Source organism: Ambystoma mexicanum, chromosome 1q (assembly GCF_040938575.1).
Source record: "Ambystoma mexicanum isolate Mex_15411 chromosome 1q, UKY_AmexF1_1, whole genome shotgun sequence".
Taxonomy (NCBI): Eukaryota; Metazoa; Chordata; class Amphibia; order Caudata; family Ambystomatidae; genus Ambystoma; species Ambystoma mexicanum.
Window position 1 is genome coordinate 227,828,470 of NC_090922.1, and position 24,491 is coordinate 227,852,960.

A 24,491-nucleotide genomic window follows, 5' to 3' on the forward strand; every position below is an offset into this window, starting at 1 on the left:
CTCCAGTTTAACCTCTATTTCCTCCTCTCCTTGCCCCTTACCCATATTTCTGGTGCCTTCCTTTATACTGTGTGCATATTATTTGTTTCATTTTCTATAACGTTGCAAATGTTACATCAAAATGCATTCCTCAATCCTCATCATACTTTGTTCTCTTGATTTCGAATTCTCTTGCCCCACTTCCACTCTTCAGTGATTCACATTTCGTGTAGAGTATCACTTCTGCCTCTCCCTCTCAGACTCACCAACATCATCTTCTGGGGGTCATGGCACTCTCTCACCATTCTTCTCCCCCTTTTAACTTCCTCTTCTTACCATCTTTCCTTTCCCTTTCTCCTCTCACACGCCACCCTATATTTGCAAAATGGCTTCTGTCATGCTGCAGGGCCATGCATTCGTTCGGTGTTCACTGTGACTAATGGGGCGTGGCACCTGTGTTTGCATTTAATTCACAGATAATGTCCACCTTTAACTGTGAACCAGTCAGCAATTAATTATACACACTGGCTGTAATTTTACTCTGAATGCACGGTCGTCATTTCCTGCACAATATAATATCCAGGTTAAGGAGTTTGTCTATGGAAGAACACTGAACTGACCAACCAGGTTCAAAGCCCACTTACAGATAAAGAGCTATAATTATTTGTCATGGTAACTTTCATATTTGATGTGCGTTTCTCGCCATGTTGGTGCAATATTGAAAAAAAAGATCAATAATAAAATGTAGACTCATGGGGGCTCATTACGACCCAGGCGGTAAGTTACCGCCTGGGTCGTACCTTTACCACCATGGCGTAAACTGCGTTTACGCCATGGTGGTTGACGGACTTACCGCCCCATTCCGAGGTTGGCGGGGCGGTAAGTCCCCAATCCCCATTTACCCTTCCCCATTCCCATTTTTGCCCCATAGGGCATAATGGGAGTGGGGAAGGCGTTAATTACGCCACCGTAAATTACGGTGGCGTAATTAACAACATGGTCCCTTAGCGCCATGGATTTTAACACCTGCTAAAAGCAGGTGTTAAATCCGCCATGGCGCTAAGGGACCTCGGAATCAGGCGGTAAGGGTCGGCGCTGTTTACGCTGCCGTAAACCCCTTACCGCCTGGGTCGTAATGAGGCCCATGGAAAACAGAAAGACTAGCCTGCTGCGATTTAAGGCAGATTTGTGACTACATTTTGTTCAGCTTTGAGTCTGGGCAGGGTCTTTTCCTTCCTGGTGTGGCGGAGATGTAGTACTTAACTCATTTACCTGGGGCCACAGCATCTAACATCTCCACCAGTGCTAAAAATTGGGCAAATGCTTAATATGGAATGGAGCAAATAAGTTTTGCCACAATACGTATTATGTAAAAGAAAATTACTTTGCCCTAGGACAAAAAGAATCCGACTGATGTGTGCACTAGTTTGTTACCTGACATAAACGTGTTTACTACATTTGAAGTTCGACAGTAAATATCCAAAATAATACAGTTCTTTCATTTTGACCCCAGCGAACCATTTTTTAAAAAAAAATAGGGATTGGGGCTAAACCTGTTTGCACCATGTCATGCTTTGTATAATTCAAAAAATTGTTCTAGATTAATTTGCTCTACTATTTTGCACAAGAGCAAAGTTTTGATAATCTGGTACTAGATCTTTTCTTGGCAGTGCATATAATAAAACCCATGGAGGGCGGTCAGGCCGCAGGCTGACAGCAGTACATACCATGATTTCAGGCAAAACTCCAAACGTAATGTTGCACTCCCTAGAATTGCCGAAGATAAATGAGCACAGAACACTGTTTTCTTGAGCTTGCACGTTGCTTCAAAATAATACTACGTCCTTGTTAATTTTCTGGAAAAATCCACATCAGCTGAGTAGATGAGTAGAGTGTGTATTAGGAAACAACTGAGACACGCTGCAGACAGTGCAAAGGATTACACAATTCTGGCACGACAGGCTTCCTCTTATAACTGGTCTGAAGTGGGACTGCATGAACAACTCATTCTTGAGGATTTTATATTCTGAACGGCTTTTCTTCTTCTTAATTTTCTTCTGTTTTCTTTTCTTCTTTTCTCTTGTTTTATACAGTGATGATATATGTGATGTAGTACATACTGCTATTTTATTTTTCATTTTGTAATTTTGTGAAAAGTCGAATTCTTTGACTAAAGCACAATAAATAAAAAAAAAACAAAAGCAAAGTCCCAAAGGTTTCCCTGTCCCCCCCAGATTTGATGTGCCTCCTATGCCGCTGCTGCCGGCCTGTTCCATGACCTCGTCACCAAGGGCGTGATGACACAGGGTATACAGCAGAGTGGGCGTGTCACTACACCCGCCTTTAAAAGCAGGCAGATTCCATAGGAACCCAGTGTGCCAGCCATCAAAAAATCATTACTTGCAGGCGGCATTTGCATTTTTACTGAATAAAATAAAAAGCTGAGCCTCGAACCGGCCCATAATTTGCATCCTGCATCCGCCGGTAGGCGGATGCGCCGCCCTTGTACGAAGGCCGTACAAAGGCCCTGTTTGCAGCCAGGACCCCCTTCTTCGACGACCTCCGACGAGGGAAGAGGGCAGGAGCCCCCCTCCTCTCCTGCAGCCACGACTATCAGGATCAACAGGCAGCACTCGAAGTAAGTGCAGTCCCTCTGCATTTCACACGGCCTGCCTGACCGTGTCCCTCTTGCATGCCTGACCTGCCCATGCCGGGCGCGACGCAGCACCACAGCGAGGCTGAGCCTCGATACGGCCCATAATTTGCATCCTGCATCCGCCGGCAAGCGGATGCACCGGCCTTGTACGAAGGCCGTACAAAGGCCCTGTTTGCCCCTGTTTGCATCCTGGAGCGCTATACCGCGAGCTCTATAACCTGAGTTGGCACCAGAGGAGGAGCTCCGCTCACCCATTCTCTGCCTGCTCTTGCCGCCTCCTGCCGTCCCGTCTACCAGACTTTCTGGGCCACGTCTACCACAACCAAGGTAACTCTATGCCTCACCGCCATACCGACACCCCTGCTACCGTCATTGACTCCTAACAAACTCGTATGAGCACAAAGACACTGCCTAAGTGTGCACACCCGCTCTCCCTTTAACCGACCTGTGCACCAAGTCAGCCCTATGTGTAACTGTAAACACTGTGAACCTCTGCATACCAATATACTTAGACTATTATACCTGCCCATGTGCCCCTAGTCTAGGCCCTGCCTGATGGGTTGCAACCCACTTTAGCTGTTAAAATCTCGAACTCAGAAGGTGCTTTATGCATTCTAGCCCACCTGCCACATTTGAACCAAGTTGGTGCTCTATGCATCCCAACATCACTGCCATATTCTGATGGTGCTCCATGCACTTTAGCCTCACTGCCATATTCTGAATCTAAATGGTGTTCTATGCATTTTAGCCTCATTGCCATATCTGAACTTAGATGGTGTTCTATGCATTTTAGCCTCATTGCCATATTTGAATTTAGATGGTGCTCTATGCATTCTAACCTTACTGCCATATTCTGAATCTAAATGGTGTTTTATGCACTTTAGCCTCACTGCCATATTCTAAATCTAAATGGTGTTCTATGCATTTTAGCCTCACTGCCATATTTGAACTTAGATGGTGTTCTACGCATTTTAGCCTCATTGCCATATTTGAATTTAGATGGTGCTCTATGCATTCTAGCCTCACTGCCATATTCTGAATCTAAATGGTGTTCTATGCATTTTAGCCTCATTGCCATATTTGAAACTGGCTGGTGTCCTATGGCCGATGTCTATACTATAAATGCACACTGGCCTAACTAGCGTTACCAAGCATATTCCCTAGCCTACCAATATTCTCACCACCACTTAGCATTTTCCCATCTACTACTAGCTTGTTTGCCTGCGTCCTTATTATCCTAGTCAGTGTAACTCAATTTAAGATGGCTCTGCATTTACCCAACATGCCTTTTCCAACACTTGTGTATAGGCGCGTTACAAATACCATATCATATCATATCATATCATAACTACTCTTATTAACGAGGCACCACACTTAGACATACACAACCTCCAGCTACTCCCCACCAGTCTCCCTCGTACTACCCTAGATAGGAACCTAGGACTTAGAGCTAGACTAGCCAAAATGTATGAGCCTCTAGCCCGCTCATTGCCCACTTTACAGAAGTCCAAAGAACAGCATCCTCAATCCAGTTCTTCTACTAAAACCTCTAATCCACCTTACAACCCCACCACTAGACCCTATCATAACCTCCCCAGTCAGGGCATTCTCCAATCAACACAAGACAAACATCACACAACTACTACTAAAAACACAGCCAGCCCCAAAATCAAGGGAGCTTTGATCAACACTAGATCATTAGTAGCGCACGCCACAGAAATCGCAAGACCTGATCCTTAAAGAAGATCTTGATTTCCTCGCTATTACCGAGACTTGGCTAAACCCTGCAGCAGGCCCCATGCTCATGTTAGCAGTCCCAGATAACTATTCTATCCTGAGGCAAGATCGCCCCAACACCAGAGGTGGGGGTGTCACCTTCATACATAAATGCAGCCTGTCCATGAGACTAGCAACCTCCTCCAATGTCCCATCTTGTGAAACACTATCAGTCAAAGTCCCACTCACTAGTACCCAAACCCTCCATATCCATTTGATTTATCGCCCGCCAGGCCCTATTGGCACTTTTGATGAAGACCTCAATGCCATTCTATCCAGCAATCTTAAAAGCTCCTCTCAAGATCTCACCATGGGGGACTTTAACATGGGCTATAACGACCCGGTAGACAAAACAGCAGCACCATAGCTAACACTCTTGCTGAACTAAGCTTTGCGCAAAGAAGTATGGCACTCACTCATTCGAAAGGTAGAATACTTGATTGGGTGGCCGACCACAACTTCTTAGCGAACATCACAAATACCTCACCACTAGTCTGGACCGATCACCACCTGGTATCGTTCTTGCTGTCCACTGATAGACCCCCACCTCCGCCTAACACCATGGCCCCTCCAACTCTCACCAGAAACAAGAAGAACATTACACTAGAAAGACTCATCCCGAATTTACTCCCCACACTTAACACACTCCCCGATAACCTGGATCCAGAGATCCTGGTTGAAGAATACAACAAGGTTATGGCTTCCTCGTTGGACCTCATCGCCCCACTTAAACTCAGACCTAGTAAACTGAAAACGCACCTTAACAAATGGTACACCCCATTCCTCAAAAACCTAAGGCAGCAAAAAAGAAATTGTGAGGCTACCTGGAAAAAATCCCCTTCAGCCGCAAACAAACTCAAACTCTCCAAACTAACCACACTCTATAAAAAAGAAATCTACCTGGCCAAACAAACCTCCTTTGACTCTTGCATATCCCAAGCCAAATCTAACATAAAAGAACTCTTCTCTATACTTAAAGAAGTAGAAACTCCCATACTACCCCCTGATACTTGTACCAAAGATAAAAATTGGTGCTCAGAAATTCAAAATGCCTTGGCAAATAAGATCGTGACCCTTCAAAGTAAAATCGCTAGTAAAAAAGCTGCCCTAAAAGACACTCTCCCCTCCAAAATTCAGGATAAGCACACGACCACAGATCCTATCCGCTTCAAGTTCTCAAAAGTCAATACTCTTGAAGTAGAAAAAATTATCCTGTCTTTGAAACCATCCAACTGCCAGGGAGATCTGTGCCCAGCACAGCTCATCAAAGATGCCGCCCGTGACCTCTCACCCTTCATCACTAAACTGATCAATGCTTCCTTTAAAACTTGCTCCATCCCTTCCAATCTAAAACAATCCTGGGTACTTCCATTATTAAAAAAACCTACTCTGGGCCCAGCCATACCCACAAACTACCAACCTATAACCACTGTTCCCTTCTTACTAAAAATTCTCGACAAGGTTGCCTATGTACAAATACAGAAGCACCTAGAAGAACACCACCTCTTAGGATCCAGACAATCAGGGTTCCGTCCTCAACACGGGACTGAAACGGCACTTATCGACCTAAAAGCTCAGATTGATACTCTCAGGGATAAAGGGCAAGTTGCCTTGCTCCTCCTCCTTGACTTATCGGCAGCTTTCGATTTGGTCGACCATTCTGTCCTATGCTCACACCTCCATACAGCAGCACACTTCTCTCCAGAGGCCATCAAATGGATCACCTCATTCCTTAACGGAAGAACTATGAGGGTCTTCTCTCCCACGGCTGCAGCAGACCCCATTCCCATCACTTGTGGTGTCCCACAGGGCTCCTGCGTCTCCCCCACACTGTACAACGTATTTACCAAGCCCCTTTTCGATGATTTGGATCATCTTGGTATCACCTACACTAATTACGCAGATGATACCCAGATCCTCCTTCCGCTTTCTGGAGATTATGAAAAGGATTTGGCCTTGCTAAATAGGGTGTACATCATCATCCAGGCATGGATGGCCACTCATGGACTATGCCTGAATGATGAGAAAACGGAGCTTATCATCCTGGGTAATACGTCCAGTTTAAAGAAACTCAGCCCTGCCTACAATTCCTTCATGATAGATGGGAACAATATCAAAGTTGGACAAGAGGTCAAAACATTGGGTCTCTACCTGGACTCTAACCTTTCCTTCAAAAGACAACTGAGTTCCCTGGCATCCTCAACTGCATACACATACAAATTAATCTGCTCAGCTAAACCATTTCTGTCAGACACTAGCTGCCTCACACTCGCCAGAGCCCTTATACTTTCCCGCCTTGGTTACTGCAACGCCCTTTACCTGGGAACCTCCAAGGCTACCACCAACAAGCTACAAACTTTACAGAATAACGCCCTGAGAGCAGCCCTAGGCATCCCCAGAAGAGAGCACATCTCAGGACTCAGCCAACAGAACTGGCTATCCACTAGAGACAAAATCCTCCTAAAAACGGCATCTCTAACTCACAAATCTCTTAACAATGCCGCCCCGATCTATTTGATCAACAGTTCCATAGACAAGTATCCTCGAGACCCCTCAGAACTGCATACAAAGACTGCCTCTCTGTCCCTAATTTCAAACTTGCCACCATAGGAGGTAACAGTTTTCCAGTAAAAGCAGCCAAACTGTGGAACTCCTTGCCTCCCAACCTTAGAGCAGACATGCCCTATTTGAAATTCCGATCCATGCTAGTTTCTTGGCTGAAAACGAGGGACCCCCAAGATAGCTAGGTGCCAAGGCTATCACTCATGCTACCCGCACACTGTGTAACCCGTGCGCCCACTTTGTACTCGTGTTTATATTGTATATATTGCCTGCTCTCCCCATATTGCTCTGTATATACTTTTATTGCTAACATGTACACTTTAAATTTGTAACCAAGTTTCGAATATTCTTGTAAATGCTGCGCCTTGATACCCCCAGGTACACCTGCACATTATAAATAATAAAACAAAAAAAAAACAAACAAACTTAAAGTTTAAAGGCGACTTCACCTTCTTTTACTCTTCAATGTAGGGGACCCAACCACATGCATGTTTATGTAATTGTGGTCAGTCCCCTGCAAGCAATTGGCATATTTTGGAAAATGAGTATGAATGTCTCTCTATGAATCATTTTCTATGTTTACTCAATAGGATATCATTTTTTTTTAGACTGAAGATCCTGAAAGTCTTCATGAACAAATAGAAACACTTGTAGATTGGGAAAAATGAAGCAACGTGAATTAACAATTTCTCTCTCTTTCTCTCTCTCTCTTTCTCTCTCTCTCTCTCTCTCTCTCTCTCTCTCTCTCTCAAAAGTTGAGGGTCTAAATAACTCTCGGGCAATTTGCTATTATGAAGGTATGTAGTGAAGGGGCCATGTGTGAACTGAAAATGAATGTGTTTGCAAGTGTGGGTGTGTGTATGTGTATATAGACATGAAAACACAATGCTTGTAAGAATAGAATGACACATAACATTTACAAAAATAGGACAGGAATTCTGGTAAATTCACATTTTAGGTAGAGTGCATCTCACGTATAACACATCAGTTACACAACAACAGCACATGTTGCTCACTCACAGGACTGTATTCGGACTTAATGCTTATGGATTGGATTAGCAAAATACAAGCCACGCTAGAGGACAACAGCCCTTTACCGTTCGAGGCATAGTATTGCAACATTTGCATTGGTAAATTACCATCCAAGGTAAGCCTGAAATTGTTATATGTTTCTAAAATGTACCTGAAATTGCATCAAGTTAATATTTTATTAGCTGAAAAATAATTGTGCACATTTTCAAAAAACAGGCTTTCCCTTTGTGTAAAGAAATACATGAATGCAAGTAGCTAATGTGGCCTCTGTGACTATGGGCCTCCTTACAAGGTTGGAGATAGCCTTGCCGGTAAAACCGGCAAGGCTACCTCCAAACTTGCAAGAAAGTCTGGCACCCGTGAATGGGCAATTACCGGGGTATTCTGGCCATGCCGGACTTGGTAATTGCCTTTTTGCAGGTGCCTGAATCGGGTGATCCCCATTCCCATTGAGCCCCATAGTGCTCAATGGGCAGGGGAGTTGCTAGGTCTGGAAAAGACCCGGGGCTACGCTGATGTCGGGAATGTTGGGACTGGGGGCTAGCTAGTCTTTTGGCTGTAGCTCCTGAGATTCTATCCGGAGGATACAACCAAAATATCAGGGGCTATAGCCCCCTTAGCCCCCCCTAGCAACACCCCTGTCAATGGGAATGGGGATGCCTGTAGTACCGGCACTGTTCATAACGGTACCTGTGCTACAGGCATGCTGCGCTCGCGGGTGCCTTTCATTCCGCTAGGTCAGACCTGGCGGAATGAAAGGCACCCGCGAGCACAACTCTGAGTTTGCCGGTCTGGATACAACGGTACCGGCAAGCTTACCGGACTATTAAGCTGGAGAAAGGATCAGGCTGAAATCTGATTCAGTATTTTCCCAACGGAAGTGCCTATTTTGCAATTCATGATCACCGAACCTGTGGGTGCAGTTCACTTCATTCATCACACAGGGCAATTGACACACGGCATAGACATTTTGTGTCATGTGTCGCTTATCCCCACAATTTGTGGCATAGTTACATATAGTGCTGGATGTGTTCTGCGAGACGCACCTCAGCCCTGGTGCACACAACAGACAAGCTGACCTTTGAAATACCAGCTGTTATACCACTGTTTCTCTGGAAAGGACTAACGGCAAGGAAATGCAAGGCAGCCGGTGGTTTCACATGTTCTTTCATGGGCTGGGAACGATGAGCGGTGGGTTCCGGACATGGCCCCCACTCCTGCAGCATGAATAGTAAGACAATGGGAGGGCAGCAACACCTCTAAAATACCACTTCTGGTCTGCTGTACCAAAGAGAATAAACCTAGAGGAGAACCCTCTCCCTCTGTTGGCTGCTGTGTGCAGGGGCAGCTTCTGCCAAAGAAGCATCCTGCCGTTTTGGTTAAATCTGCGCTAGAGCAAACTCACAAAGAAACAAGCCTCATTACGAGTTTGCTGGTCCGGAAACAATGGTACCAGGAAGCTTGCCGATACCGTTGTTTCCGGACCCGCAAACTATGAGTTGTGCGAGCGGGTCCCTTTCAGCCCGCCAGGTCCGACCTGTCGGGCGGAATGGCACCGGCTCGCAGACTTTGATGGATGCACTGGCACACTTGCACCCAGTGCCGGTGCACCCGTCCTCCTCAGATTCATCAGTTGAGCACTCCTCAAAAATCGACAAACGGAAGTTATCCTTCTTTAATTGCCTATTATAGGATGTCATTGTGGACTTGTTTTTTCCTTTATCTCCTCCATTCACAAGCAGTGCCCAATACAATTCTTTCATATGTGTGATCCATTTTGCTTCTCTAAGGGGATTTACTGCTTTAGTATTATCATCTGCCACATAAATCCGATGCATATACCAAGATGTCTTGTTATTGCTAGATTTCAATATACCAAAAATGTACTTCCATTTTGCATTATTGAGGTAACAGGCATATGCTCTAAACAGGCTTTGATACTTTGAGCACAAGTGCACATCAGTAGGTAACTTATCTTCCCTTCCAAGATGACCAGATGTCTTTATTTTGCGTAAAGCAGCACAAAGATTTTTCTTTTTTTATTGAATGTTGATGTCAAAAGGTCGATCAGCATGGGTACTATGAAGCCAAAACATGGTGCAGTGCCCAACAGCGGGCATCATTTGCCTTATGTGCGCAAGATCCCTATGATTATTATTCATCAGCATCTGAATTAGCTCATTGCAGCTGTTCAATGTTTCTTAAAAAGTCTCAGGCAGCCATTCCCGGTCCCTCTCCCAAGCGCATTCTGCTTCTAGGGAATGCTAGTTTGCCTTTGTGCAGGCCCATAGCAAGTGCCAGAAATTCAGAATTTCTGTTCCTCAATTAGGACATTCAATATAAAAATAAAATGGTTTGGGTGAGGTTAGACGCGAGGGGGCTCGACAAAATAATTGGTAACTAACAGGGGATCTAAAGACGCTTGCATTTTGGCCTCGTCTTTATTCAATCTATGCTCAGACAGCCGGATTGATATTTGGGGGAATATTGGAGTGCTTCCTCCCAAATCCGTCAGAACACATTAGTTGGTTTTACTATGCAGATGATCTGATCTTGATTCCAGCGACATAGGTCTTCAACAACAACTAGACACTATAAGCCACTATTCTATAGTGAATGAGACCGAAATTAATTTATTGACTTCAAAATGATTTGCTTCCCAGCAAATAAATCAGGTCATAATCAAAAGCGGGGATGGCATAGTCATATATAGTGCTTGAAAGGGTATGCAGTGATAATATCGAATTATGAAATAAAGAATGAATTTTTAACGAACCCAAAACATCTATTTTAAAAAAAATGTTTTAAATGTACATATGTGGTTGGGAATGGGAATAGTAGTTTTTGGGGTGGTGGAAGGGTATTAAAAAAAGTTTAAAAGGGAGGATTGGGGGGAACACCTCCAAAAACATCAAAATGTGTTATTTTGTTTTTTAGATGTTTTGGGTTTGTTCAAAATTCATTCTTTGTTTTATAATTCGATAAAACCACATGCAACCTTTGAAATGACTTTGAATGCCTAGGTATAATCTTTCATTATGCATTAAAATGTTACACACATCAAGAATCCCATGACAACAAACATAGCCATTAAAAGGTTTTTTACTCTTACCACTTATTTCTGCATATATAAGAAAAATATGCTTACAGGTTTATATGCTGCAGAGGGTTGAGCAAAAGGGGACTTGTACTGGCTGAAAAGACTGGAAGTGAAGTTTTGAAAACACCTGTTAGGCCTTTCCAGGAGTACGCTCTCGCCTGTACACGCAATTAGAGCATAGTTGTGCTTGCCATCTATGGCTAGTCTGGCAAGACCTAAGCTCATTGCTGAATTTGTGCCTGTGTTTGCCGCTGGGCAACACCGGTTCTCTTATTTGGGCACCGGAACTAATTGATACGGCGGGCCAGTGCACGTGCAATTGTTTTGTTTCTTTGCCTTCCAAGTCTTCGATCATAAATCATTGTGATTTGTGATCTCTCTCGCTCTGCTTGCAGTTGCAGGTTGCAGGCCATGGCTGGCTGGGCCTGTGACTACAGCAATAGCAATGAAACGACAAACAGCCAATGAAAACTAACATTCTGTTGTTACTTTGCAGTATTTGATAAATTCTGTATAGTGGTGTTGTTGTTGGCACAGGCAGCACAGGGCCACCTTCATTTCACAAGTTACTGTGAAGGCATGGCGTTATGTCGTGAGAGAGCCTGCTGTCTACCTGCCCAAGCCAGCCCAGCACGTGTGGTGCAGCCTAGTTGCTTCCTGAGCTGAGGCCCTGCTTTTTCATTTGTGTGCACCAGGTTGTGCCACCCCAGAGGCCACGACAGGAGGAGACTGAGTCCCTGCCGACAGCCGACTCCAAAGCAGGAGGTAGATCAGTCCATAAGTGTTGTGATGATGTGAAGTCTGCTGAGTTCAGGGGCATGGGTGGCGGCGCAGTCCCCTGGTGGCGTGGCTGTCTGTGTGACCTGCTGACTGTCCAGGATTCCGTGACCAGGTCCAGGCAGAGTCAGACTGGCGGTCCGCGACTCCGCCGCGGGGCTGTGCATTGTGATGGGCCTACATTTTCTTCTTTTAAAACCTCACCTTCCTTAATAAGGCCACAATTCACCCTAAAATATTGTCAAACAAAGTGCTTGAGACTGATGGGTTTTTTTTAAACGGGTCATCATTAAAATAAAACAATGTTTAAGTCCACTACCTATATGCATGCTGTGTTACATTACCCTGGATTTATAAAGCGCACTGGCTCCAGAGTGGGGCAGAGAGAGTGAGTGAGTGTGAGTGTGTGTGTGTGTGTCGGTAAAGCCTTCCATATCGCCCCTCCCCTACCTCTCAGGAATTATGGCATACATTAGCCAAACATCGTTCATTTTCAACTATATATGCATGTTTTATTTCTGAGCGCATTCATCCTCAAACAATTGTCCTTCCCCTTCTACTGCTCGACGCAGTAGGATGTGCCCCCTTTCCACTGCAGTACAGCATTTGTTCCTGGCTTCTGCAGCATGGTTCCCACTGGCCTCATTTTCTACATCAAGATGTCCGCCAGCGTTTTGTACCTGCCTGGCCTTTGTCCTGCCAGGAGAGGCATACCCATGTTCCAGCACTGTGATTGGCCCATTGATTCAGCAAATCCACTGACCCAACAGAGCTGGGAGGCAACGCCTATGCCTATGCCTAACGGCAGAGCCCAATGGCCCTGTCTTTTAAGGGCTGAGTTAAAGGGCCCTGTCTTTCCTTGTTCTTCCCTGTGTCTTGCCCCTCTTGCCTGATGCATAACAGTCTGTCACTTGCCTCTGGCGCGCATTCTGTAGTGTTCCTGCTCTTTCCTCAGGTTAGAGACACACTTTATTTGGCTCACTCATTTATTTATTCTGGCCATTACTACTCGTTACTCGCCTGCTATCCAAACCATCCTAATACGAGTGCCAGATACCCTTCTGCTCTTGTTCCCTACTAAGTGTCTTTCACATCATGCCTGCACTGATATGCGCTCTGTAGCTTCATGTATCTTGCCGCCCACACCGTTACCGCCTGGATCCCTTCCGATACCATCGCAGCATATCTCAATGATCACCCGGACCCATAAACATTGACCTTTGCGCTGACTTGCAACTTACTTCATTCCATTGACATGTACAGCTGCAGAGGTTGCTATCACGTATTACGAGCCCAAACCCTAGTACAATAACATTTATGTTACCGGTGGTTCTTGCTTCATCTGATGTCTCTACCCATGCGGAGCCAACAAGTGGGCTCTAATTCGTTTTTTCATTTGTTTACTCTTCGCATCCTTTGTCATCACGTTCGCAATCTAGTCGTAGTTCCTGCAACAAGATGAGAGCTTTTCCTAGCCCGCACTCCTCTTTACACTTTTTATATTTTATATTTTGCCTGTAATCTAGACGTGGTCCCCGCAACAATAGGCAAACCTTCCTAGCCTGCCTACTACTTTACCTATTTCTCCTTTGCATGTAACTTAGAAGTGGTTCACCACAAGAGGCAAACCTTCCTAGCCTGCCTACTACTTTACCTATTTCTCCTTTGCATGTAACTTAGACGTGGTTCACCATCACCACAAGAGGCGAACCTTCCTAGCCTGCCTACTACTTTACCTATTTCTCCTTTGCATGTAACTTAGACGTGGTTCACCACAAGAGGCGAACCTTCCTCGCCTGCCTACTACTTTACCTATTTCTCCTTTGCATGTAACTTAGACGTGGTTCACCATCACCACAAGAGGCGAACCTTCCTCGCCTGCCTACTACTTTACCTATTTCTCCTTTGCATGTAACTTAGACGTGGTTCACCATCACCACAAGAGGCGAACCTTCCTAGCCTGCATACTACTTTACCTATTTCTCCTTTGCATGTAACTTAGACGTGGTTCACCACAAGAGGCGAACCTTCCTCGCCTGCCTACTACTTTACCTATTTCTCCTTTGCATGTAACTTAGACGTGGTTCACCACAAGAGGCGAACCTTCCTCGCCTGCCTACTACTTTACCTATTTCTCCTTTGCATGTAACTTAGACGTGGTTCACCACAAGAGGCGAACCTTCCTCGCCTGCCTACTACTTTACCTATTACTCCTTTGCTTGTAACTTAGACCTGGTTCACCACAAGAGGCGAACCTTCCTCGCCTGCCTACTACTTTACCTATTTCTCCTTTGCATGTAACTTAGACGTGGTTCACCACAAGAGGCGGACCTTCCTAGCCTGCATACTACTTTACCTATTTCTCCTTTGCATGTAACTTAGACGTGGTTCACCATCACCACAAGAGGCGAACCTTCCTAGCCTGCCTACTACTTTACCTATTTCTCCTTTGCATGTAACTTAGACGTGGTTCACCAGAAGAGGCGAACCTTCCTAGCCTGCATACTACTTTACCTATTTCTCCTTTGCATGTAACTTAGACCTGGTTCACCACAAGAGGCGAACCTTCCTCGCCTGCATACTACTTTACCTATTTCTCCTTTGCATGTAACTTAGACGTGGTTCACCACAAGAGGCGAACCTTCCTCGCCTGCATACTACTTTACCTATTTCTCCTTTGCATGTAACTTAGACCTGGTTCACCACAAGAGGCGAACCTTCCTAGCCTGCATACTACTTTACCTATTTCTCCTTTGCATGTAACTTAGACGTGGTTCACCACAAGAGGCGAACCTTCCTAGCCTGCATACTACTTTACCTATTTCTCCTTTGCATGTAACTTAGACGTGGTTCACCACAAGAGGCGAACCTTCCTAGCCTGCATACTACTTTACCTATTTCTCCTTTGCATGTAACTTAGACGTGGTTCACCACAAGAGGCGAACCTTCCTAGCCTGCATACTACTTTACCTATTTCTCCTTTGCATGTAACTTAGACGTGGTTCACCATCACCACAAGAGGCGAACCTTCCTAGCCTGCATACTACTTTACCTATTTCTCCTTTGCATGTAACTTAGACGTGGTTCACCATCACCACAAGAGGCGGACCTTCCTAGCCTGCATACTACTTTACCTATTTCTCCTTTGCATGTAACTTAGTCGTGGTTCACCACAAGAGGCGAACCTTCCTAGCCTGCATACTACTTTACCTATTTCTCCTTTGCATGTAACTTAGACGTGGTTCACCACAAGAGGCGAACCTTCCTCGCCTGCCTACTACTTTACCTATTTCTCCTTTGCATGTAACTTAGACGTGGTTCACCACAAGAGGCAAACCTTCCTAGCCTGCATACTACTTTACCTATTTCTCCTTTGCATGTAACTTAGACGTGGTTCACCATCACCACAAGAGGCGAACCTTCCTCGCCTGCCTACTACTTTACCTATTTCTCCTTTGCATGTAACTTAGACGTGGTTCACCACAAGAGGCGAACCTTCCTCGCCTGCCTACTACTTTACCTATTTCTCCTTTGCATGTAACTTAGACGTGGTTCACCACAAGAGGCGAACCTTCCTAGCCTGCATACTACTTTACCTATTTCTCCTTTGCATGTAACTTAGACGTGGTTCACCATCACCACAAGAGGCGAACCTTCCTCGCCTGCCTACTACTTTACCTATTTCTCCTTTGCATGTAACTTAGACGTGGTTCACCACAAGAGGCGAACCTTCCTAGCCTGCATACTACTTTACCTATTTCTCCTTTGCATGTAACTTAGACCTGGTTCACCACAAGAGGCAAACCTTCCTAGCCTGCATACTACTTTACCTATTTCTCCTTTGCATGTAACTTAGACGTGGTTCACCACAAGAGGCGAACCTTCCTAGCCTGCATACTACTTTACCTATTTCTCCTTTGTATGTAACTTAGACGTGGTTCACCACAAGAGGCGAACCTTCCTAGCCTGCATACTACTTTACCTATTTCTCCTTTGCATGTAACTTAGACGTGGTTCACCACAAGAGGCGAACCTTCCTAGCCTGCATACTACTTTACCTATTTCTCCTTTGCATGTAACTTAGACCTGGTTCACCACAAGAGGCAAACCTTCCTAGCCTGCCTACTACTTTACCTATTTCTCCTTTGCATGTAACTTAGACGTGGTTCACCATCACCACAAGAGGCGAACCTTCCTAGCCTGCATACTACTTTACCTATTTCTCCTTTGCATGTAACTTAGACCTGGTTCACCACAAGAGGCGAACCTTCCTAGCCTGCATACTACTTTACCTATTTCTCCTTTGCATGGAAACTAGACATGGCTCCCCGTTACTAGAGGCGAGCCTTTCCTAGCCTGTATCCTGCATTCTCTATTTTGCCCTAAATCAAACAAAGCTCCCTGTAACATGAGTTGAGCTCCTCCGAAATTGGATGTAGACCTATATATGCCGACACTGTAACTTACCTCATGCACTCATTTATAACCATATCCTTAAGTTGAATGCGCCTAGATACCCCCTGGGTTTTGTGCGCTATATAAATGTCAAAATAAATAAAAATACAACCCACATTTTCGGCATACAACTCAAGAGCAGATTCGTGTTTTAATTTGGTCCTGCCATTGCACAACATGTTCTAAAGATAAGTTATCATCCGTCTGCAAAACAATTTACCAAGATCTTGCTTCATCGATGACGCAACTGGCTTCTGCAAGTGCCCGCCACAAAATCTGGCACGTGCGCTGGGGTTATTATTCTGGAACGAGCAATCGCAGGCTGCTGAATATCAAAAATGAGCTGCCATTTGTAAAACACCAATCTCTACAAAGTACACATACTTGATCGGGCATCGTGGCTTTGTGTTGTGCACATGGCACACGTGTTAACTTGCAGAAGACATGTTTTAAAGTTGAGATCAGGAAAAGTTTCACAGAGAATTCTATCTTCTGTTGTGATGTTTGGAACACGCATTACCACCCACCCCTGTGCATCTGAGCAATGTACGTGGTTATGTTTTAGGGAATTCCTCCATATTGTAGTCTAGAGAGCAAACAAGCGACACATGCACAATAATTATAAATGTGATCCTTTCTCTTTACAGCATGTTTGAAGAGAGCGGGCTCCACTGGTAGGCTGGAAGGGTGCGAGCCGTTTAGTGAGTGCGTGGTGAATCAAGTATTGTAAGATGGCCGCGCTAACGGCTTCATCTGCTGGGTTAGAAAAAAAGGCTTGAGCTTCATGTTTCTATGAGGAATCCTTGACTGATTTGCTTGAGGCAATTTGACTTCTTCCAGTTTTGAAATATCTTCTGGTTAATGGCGGCGCATGGGGGGTGCTCGCTTTCTCATGTCACTGAGTTGGAAGTTGGTCACTATTGCGGCGTTTGTACTCCTGCCTCTGATTTTACAAACTAGATAAGAGAAGCCAAGTAAATAGTTGAAGACTCACTGAAATAAAATGACTCACCAAAGGTGGCATTTTGCAGAAACAAAGACTTGCAGAGTGGCTGGCGGGTGGGCTGCGGAGTGATGGTACCGTGGGGCTGCCGGAGTTGTCTCAGGGCTGCTGCAGCGAATGGAGAGGCGTTTCTGTAGTGGCTTCTCTGCAGTTTGGAGACGGTAACAACAATGGCACTGAATGTCCATGTGGTGGTGTTGGTGGGTCCTCCTGCATTGTTGCTGTTGTGGCGGTCGTCCTTTCCTGGTTGTGACTATTGGATTCTGGCTCCAGATGCCGTTGCAGGCCGGGTTTCTTCCCAGCTAACTACCGTGTTGGTGCGGTTGTGGACCTTCCTCTGCAATGATGAGCTATCCGATCTGTGCACGCTTTGTACAGTGTCCACGCCAGGCTTTTGGTCTGTGTATATGTTCGGGGTGGCTTTTTATAGACCAAACCTAAGTGAGTTTATGACACAACTTATTTTATTGTGAGTCTAAAAGCGATGAAAATAGAGTGGGTAAATATTTTGTTTTTTGCATCTTATAGTTTTCCATTCAGGATGTGGACAATAAAGGTACACTGATATTATTTTGGCCCAAAATGCTGCTATAAGGATTTACATGTTGTTATGAAGCTTTTATGCAATTTATGTAGTTTGCAAGTAAACTCTATAGGAGAGTATTTTTGTAGGTCTTATTGACACCCAAAACTTAAATATTTGTTCCATGTAAAGCGTGGAAGAAGTTGGCTGTTCTATTCCCAAATTGCAGAGTGGGTTAAAATCCCCGCTTCGCTGTTCAGCATAAGTGTGTGATCCCGGGCAAATAATGTAATCTCACACTGACTTCAAGTGTCACTCTACCCCCTTCTTCTCCTCTTCCCTTCTACCTCAACCCATGTGTGCCCTTCCCCATCCATCCCACTACCCGCCGGTGCCAACAGGTGCTGCAGCGCCAAACATGTGACATGGGGCAGCAGCAGTGTGATGGGCTGGTGGTGGGCCGATCTAGGTCTCGCACCAAAGTGGCCCGGGCCTGGCATTATGGGCCTAAGATTGTTTGGGCCCTGGCACTTATTTTTTTTACAAATCAAGCACTGCCTGAGCTAGTGAGTGCCCTCTGACTCGAAGGTTTGCAGTGTTAGTGTTAATGGCAACCAGGGCAGGACCGGCCTATAGAGAACCCTGTAGATTCCCCAGTGGGCCTCTGCAGCCTGGGCCTCTTTTGCGTGGTAACCTATTTTATTTCCACATGTTCTCATAGGAAAAGGGTTGGGCTTGCGGAAAATGTGTATTACAGGGCCACTTTGAACATTATTTGCAGGGCCTCTTTTGGCTCCCAGTCCACTCCTGATGGCAAAACATTCCTGGATAAGTTGCATCTTGAAATGTATAGAGTAAAGCAGAAATGTATAGAGTAAAGCAGAAACCCCCCCTCCCCCCGCCCACCCCACATCCGGAGCAGGCCCTGGGTAGGTATAAACAAGCATGTTAGCCCACATCGATAGATTTTATCTGTAGGGAGAAACTCCGTTCATAAGGGTAAAAAGAACCTGTTGGCGTCATATGTGCCACCTAAAATGTTCTTGCTGTAGAACTTGTGTGGCTGCATAACGAGTGTCCTAGCGGCGGCCACGCGGGCATTTTAATTTTACTATACACACCACACCACAACCACACACACGTTATCGCGGATGTGAAGTGTTCTGGCGGACAGCACGTACGTAGTTTGCCCTGTGGATATTTGCAGGCACTCTCGTTTGCCTTGGTTTTAAATATCTTTCGTTGGGAGCACGAAACCACTGTCAACAAGGCGCATAAAAATGTGCCAACTAAATTGAGCCCGTTGCCAAATACCAAGCGTTAAATATCACTGCCAGTTGTGGTCCCATGTGTGCCTTTTCGATGTCTGTGTAGTTTCTTCATATATTTCTAGGCCCCTGATTCTTCTATAGACCACCAGAGAAATCAAGGGCGCACAATCACCAAGAATAGCACTCAAGTACCGAATGCTGGTCTGGGGCGTGCCCCCGCCTTACCTTTGGGTGCGTGTGCGTCCCATCGCGACTTCGGCTGCTTTGCGTCTGACGCGTCCAGCACAGAATAGATGTTCCTGTCCTTGAACTGCAAGTCCTCGTAGGCGAGATCCCCCGACATCTTCCTCCTCGTGTGCAGTAAAGAAGCCGACAAGTATCTGACACGCGGATGCTCGACGTTTCTACCTCACTGTCCTCCTTCTTAGCAGGCAAACAAGAGGAGGTTCTTAAGCCTGGGCGCAGTGCTTCAATTGGCGCTTTTTTTAAAGTCACAGAGGAAACTAAAATCAAATCCTTTAAGCACCCATCCTATTATTGCTTAAGTTCTTTTTTTTTTTATTTTAAGTGACACAGCATCCTGTTTGATCGGGAACCAGGAAACCAGCGTGGTGACCTGACTTCTCCAGTTACTGGCAGCAACATGTAATTGCATGCAATAAACTTTACCATTTCGAAATTAGCACACACTGCTGCAGTCTGGTTAAGTAACATCTCTTTTTCCATGAGCCGGATCTAGGGGTTTGCCCAGTGGTGGAAAGTGGAAAAAAGGAACTACTGGTACTCTGGCTGCATCCAAAAATGAGGGAGTGGGCTGACGAGGCAGATGGGTGGGAGTGGACAGGGGTGGACTGGCCTATAGGGAACTCTGGAGCTTTCCCGGTAGGCCTTTGCACCTGCACCTCTTTTGTGTGGTGACCTATTTTATTTCCAAATGTTCTCGGTGGAAAGGGTTGGTCTTCCTGAAAATGCGTAATATGGGCCCCCTTGAAAATTATTTCCAGGGACCTGAGAGTGGGGAGCGGAGAAGGGGGGCGGCATTAACTCCACGTCCCTCGTCCTCGTTCCAGTACTTATTTTTGAGTATGTTCATGCTCACTGGAACTCTTTTTTACAAGCTGGCCTCTTCTGGCCCCTCCCACCCCAGGAGGTATAACTTCCCACTTACCCAATCCAAGGCAGTTCTTTTGTTCCTACGGGAACTGTCTGATCCTCTCAGTGCGGGGCACTTGAGGGGCAACGGCTGGTGTCCCACACCCGGCTGGGCCTCTGCAGGGCTTGGTTGCTGCAGGGTGCTAGTGTTCCTGCCGGGCCTCCTGGGGGGCCTGGAGGTGGTATGTGCCGGTTTCTTGGGCAACTGGGGTGTGCCTGGTGGTATCCTGGTAGCGTCTGTCATCTCTGGCGGGCTGGGTGGTCGCCTGCCCCACCTGACATCCCTGGTGACTGCTGTGGTTGGCGAGGGGGGTCACCGGGCCTCCGTCTCCCCCACACCCACTTCCGGTTTATTAGTTGGTGGTGGGCTACACCTATAATAGTGGTGGCGCAGCCCACTGGTCTTCTGCGCGGGGACCGTATGCTCCTGCCTCCCTTGCCCTCCGGTACGAGGTGGTGGTGTGGCCCGCTGGCATGCAGGAGAGGGCCTCAGGCTCTCACTTCTGTGTAAGTGGCGGGTTGATGACGCGACTCTGTGGTGTGGATGGGCCGCGGGTTCCTGCCTCTCCTGCTATGTCTTGTTGGTTCTCGGTTTGGGCCTCAGAGCTTTGCCGTCTCCTTCCCAGATGGATGTGGGAGGGGGTGGCGCTTGTGGGTTCTTGTCCTTTCCTTTCACCTCAGTAGCTACGGCAACACAGACTCCACACAGGCTCTCCCAGGCTTTTTTCTGCTTCTTAAACCAACGCTGTTCGCAGGCGTTTGCAGAAATAGGTAAACACACTGAAAAGAGAAAACATGCCATACCTGCCTCTTCTTCCTCCTCTAGGCTTCCTAGAAGATGTATGGTGACTGCCCCTACTCGTAGGGTTTCTTGCAAGGAATTCCTGGCATCCCATGCTGCCTCTGGTGTTTCTGTGCCTGCCCTTGGTCCCACCTCTTCTAGTCCCTCTTCATTGGACACTGCTGGGTCCTCCCTTTCGTTATACAATGAGTATGCCTCTGGCAAATACTAGGACCGGGATGAGGTCCAGCTGGTGATGGACCAGATTTACGTGTCTATGGGGTTTCAGGAGTATGCTGTTGTGGATCAGGTGGCAGAGTTCTCTATTCGCCGATATACTCATTCTCCCAAGCTGGGTCATCCATTGATCTCTGACATTCGGGACAAGATCATTTGTGAGTGGGCCATATTGGAACAAATCTCCATGCCCTGGTTCGTGGCTAAGCTGTACCTCCTCCTTGGTGAGGATGCCCAACTACCTCCTGTGGTGGAGGTTGATGACATTTTGCCCAGGGTTGTGGGCAGTTCTTCCATGACAACCATCAACCTGTGTTCCTGCACACATGCACACCTGCACACTGCATGCAAATCAAACAAACAGACAACCTACAACATTCCCCACACTGCATGTCCCCCCTCAATGATATGCAGCAAATGTGCATGCAACATATCCCCATTCATTACACAATGTCACATACACAATGCACACATCAGTCAACATGCTGCATGAACATATGAAGACGGCACATAAGCAGATAATTGATCACAACAACAAGCTGGCACACCCCTGGAATTCTACCAGTACAATGATAAGGCTGGGCATCACCTGTGTGGTATTGGGACAGTGCAGTGTACACAGTCATGGGAGCACATTAGCAATAAACACATGTGTAATTCATTTCTTGGGCACTCGTTCAATAACCCCAACTGTTTCCAAGTGCACACAGGGACAGGGGAAGGTAGCCAATACATTACAGAGATAAGTAATACAATCAATGCTACAAAGAAATCATGACAATAACTGGGAGGGGAGACAAACCCACTATGCTGTGTGAATGAATGTTCACAACGTGCAAGTGTACAGGGGTGGTAAGGGAAAAGTTTATGATTAGTTCATGGAGAACATCTTGGGGGTGAAGTGCCCAGAAAATAATATATATATATATATAATATATATATATAAAAAGAGAAGGGAAAAAGAAAGCGAAATATCGCTTCCTGGACGGCACTCTTCCTGAATCATTAAAAATCATCCAAACACGTCAAAAAAGGATCTCCATCAAACGTCCTTTATTTGTAAAGCATGGTGGACAAGTTGCAAAGGAGAGAACAAAAAACAACTACGCGTTTCACCCGAAAGGGCTTCGTCTGGTTGTAAACATAAATGACAGGCTTCCCATTTAAACACTTGTGCATGCAAGAAAGAAGTCCTTCTTTACTTTCCCTTATGTTTCCTTCTAAGACCCACTGTATGTTTCTCTGAGTGACATCTTGGAATGGTAAAAAGTATATACATATGTGTCCTACATCCAATGTGTCACTTCTAAAAATGTTACAAAAGTAGCCCATCAGATATTCATGGGCTAATATATTATCCCCATATCTATAAAGTGCATTGTGCAGTATGACAATGTGTGTTTCCACACATTTCAAAACGTTTGTACTGTTGTAGGTCATGTATTACCAGATTCTTCAAAATATGACCAAACATTCTTTTGAGAGTAAGCCATTTCCATTTAAGTTACCACAGCATAAAATCTTAAATGCCATTGCCAAAAGTGCAAAGTGCATTATAGCTGCCAATGTTTCCAATTTGTCAAGTCTCTAATATCTTGAATAAAGTGCTTAGTGCACAATAGCATCGATTAAAATGCTTTTTTGCAACACAATTATCTTTCAGTATTACATAGTACAATAGCCAGCATAATAATCAGTATTTCATCCCCTCTACTGTTGCTTCAATGCAGGATAAAGTGCAATATGTACGATAGCAGCAAATATTCTATATCCTATAAATGACTAATGATACAAATAAAGTGCTAGGTGCCACATAGCAATCTTGCCAAGGTTTACACTGGTTATAAAAATGGTGTTCCTATTTGGATAAAGTGCTTAGTGCATTTTGTGTATAACTTAACTAGGATGTTTATGGATACATTCTGCTTATTCACAGCACATATTCTGTGTTATATGCATGGCAAGGGTTATAGATAAAGTACTTAGTGCAACCTTACAATTTTGACAAGGTTTATAAAAATGGTGTTACTATTTAGGTAAGGTGCTTAGTGCATTTTTTAGGGGACAGGGGAGAGAGGAAACAATAAAAATGATGCATTCACCAAGTGTCTAAAAAAGAGAGCCTATAACGGATTGAAAATATAACCGTATTTCAACAAATATATATGTGATGATTTTAAAAAGCCTCCTACATGTTAAAAAATGTAAGGACTGTTGTATATAGCAGTGTGTTAAAAGAAAGCATATGTCACAGTCTATGTACCTTTTTATATCCAAAGGTTTGGTGTTCACAGTCCCCACTGCAGATATCAGATAAACAACAAGACAACACTAACCTGGTCCAGTAACAATTCGTAGAGATGAATGGAAAGCTCACCTAACCTCCTCTCCCCGCGCCGGAGAAACCCAGGTCGAGGAGGGGAAGTCAGGGAAACCCTCGTGGGGGAGAAAACCCTGTTGTACCAGGAACTCAAAAGAAGCGATGGGCGAGTCTTGATTCCCAGGAGAGACTTCGGGAGTTGGACTTGCGATCGCGAACTATCCTGAAGAGAGAAACCAGGTGGTGTTTAGAAAAGGGAGAGGTTGCTGCAGTAGGACTCTGGTGAGCGATATACCTTTAAATCTGAATGTCTGTTGAGGGGGTGTAAGACGGCTTGCACGAAGGTTGTATTCTGTTCAGCGCGTGGTAGAAAGTAACTCCCTGTCCTTGCTGAAGAGACTGAAGAATGGAGAAAGGTTAGTGATGGAATGAATGAAAGTATGTTGTATGCTGGGGGGGGTACGGAACTATACGTACTGCAGAGTGTAGAACCAATGCCTTCGGTGTAAGTGTATGGAGAGCTGGTCGGGAAGAGGACCACGGTTAGAGGAGTCTGATACTGAGAAAAGGGAGGGACGGTTGAAAGATTACAGACAAGCGGAGTATTCGAAGGGTAAAGAGAGCTATCCTAGAATTACGAACTCACGGAGCGTGGCCTCTGAAAACAGTAGCAACGCGCTGGACCGAAGACGCCGCCGAAGGAAATCCATTCTGCCTGGTTGGGGGCGGAGTCATCCGACACTCTCGGATTCGGAAGGCTGGAGCGCTGCTTTTCCTTGCTACCACCATGTTGGAGGAGGTAGAGGCGATGCATGAAATCCGTCTCCACCTGTGCCAGAAAGTCCACGTGAGCCGCCCCCTAGAGGG

At 45.6% G+C, this 24,491-nt stretch overlaps 1 protein-coding gene across 2 annotated transcripts in view; it reads right to left on the reverse strand.

The window, feature by feature from the left end:
* Positions 1-19,647, reverse strand: part of LOC138526900 (hepatic lectin-like) — a 316,016-nt gene extending 296,369 nt beyond the window's left edge. Inside the window, exon 1 of one of the 2 annotated variants that reach the window (XM_069637732.1) lies at positions 19,360-19,647. In XM_069637732.1, coding sequence (XP_069493833.1) covers positions 19,360-19,477 — 118 coding nt within the window. In that variant the 5' untranslated portion in view covers positions 19,478-19,647. The remainder of the gene's footprint in view (positions 1-19,359) is intronic. The other variant, XM_069637724.1, reaches the window with a different exon arrangement.
* Positions 19,648-24,491: the final 4,844 nt, after the last annotated feature.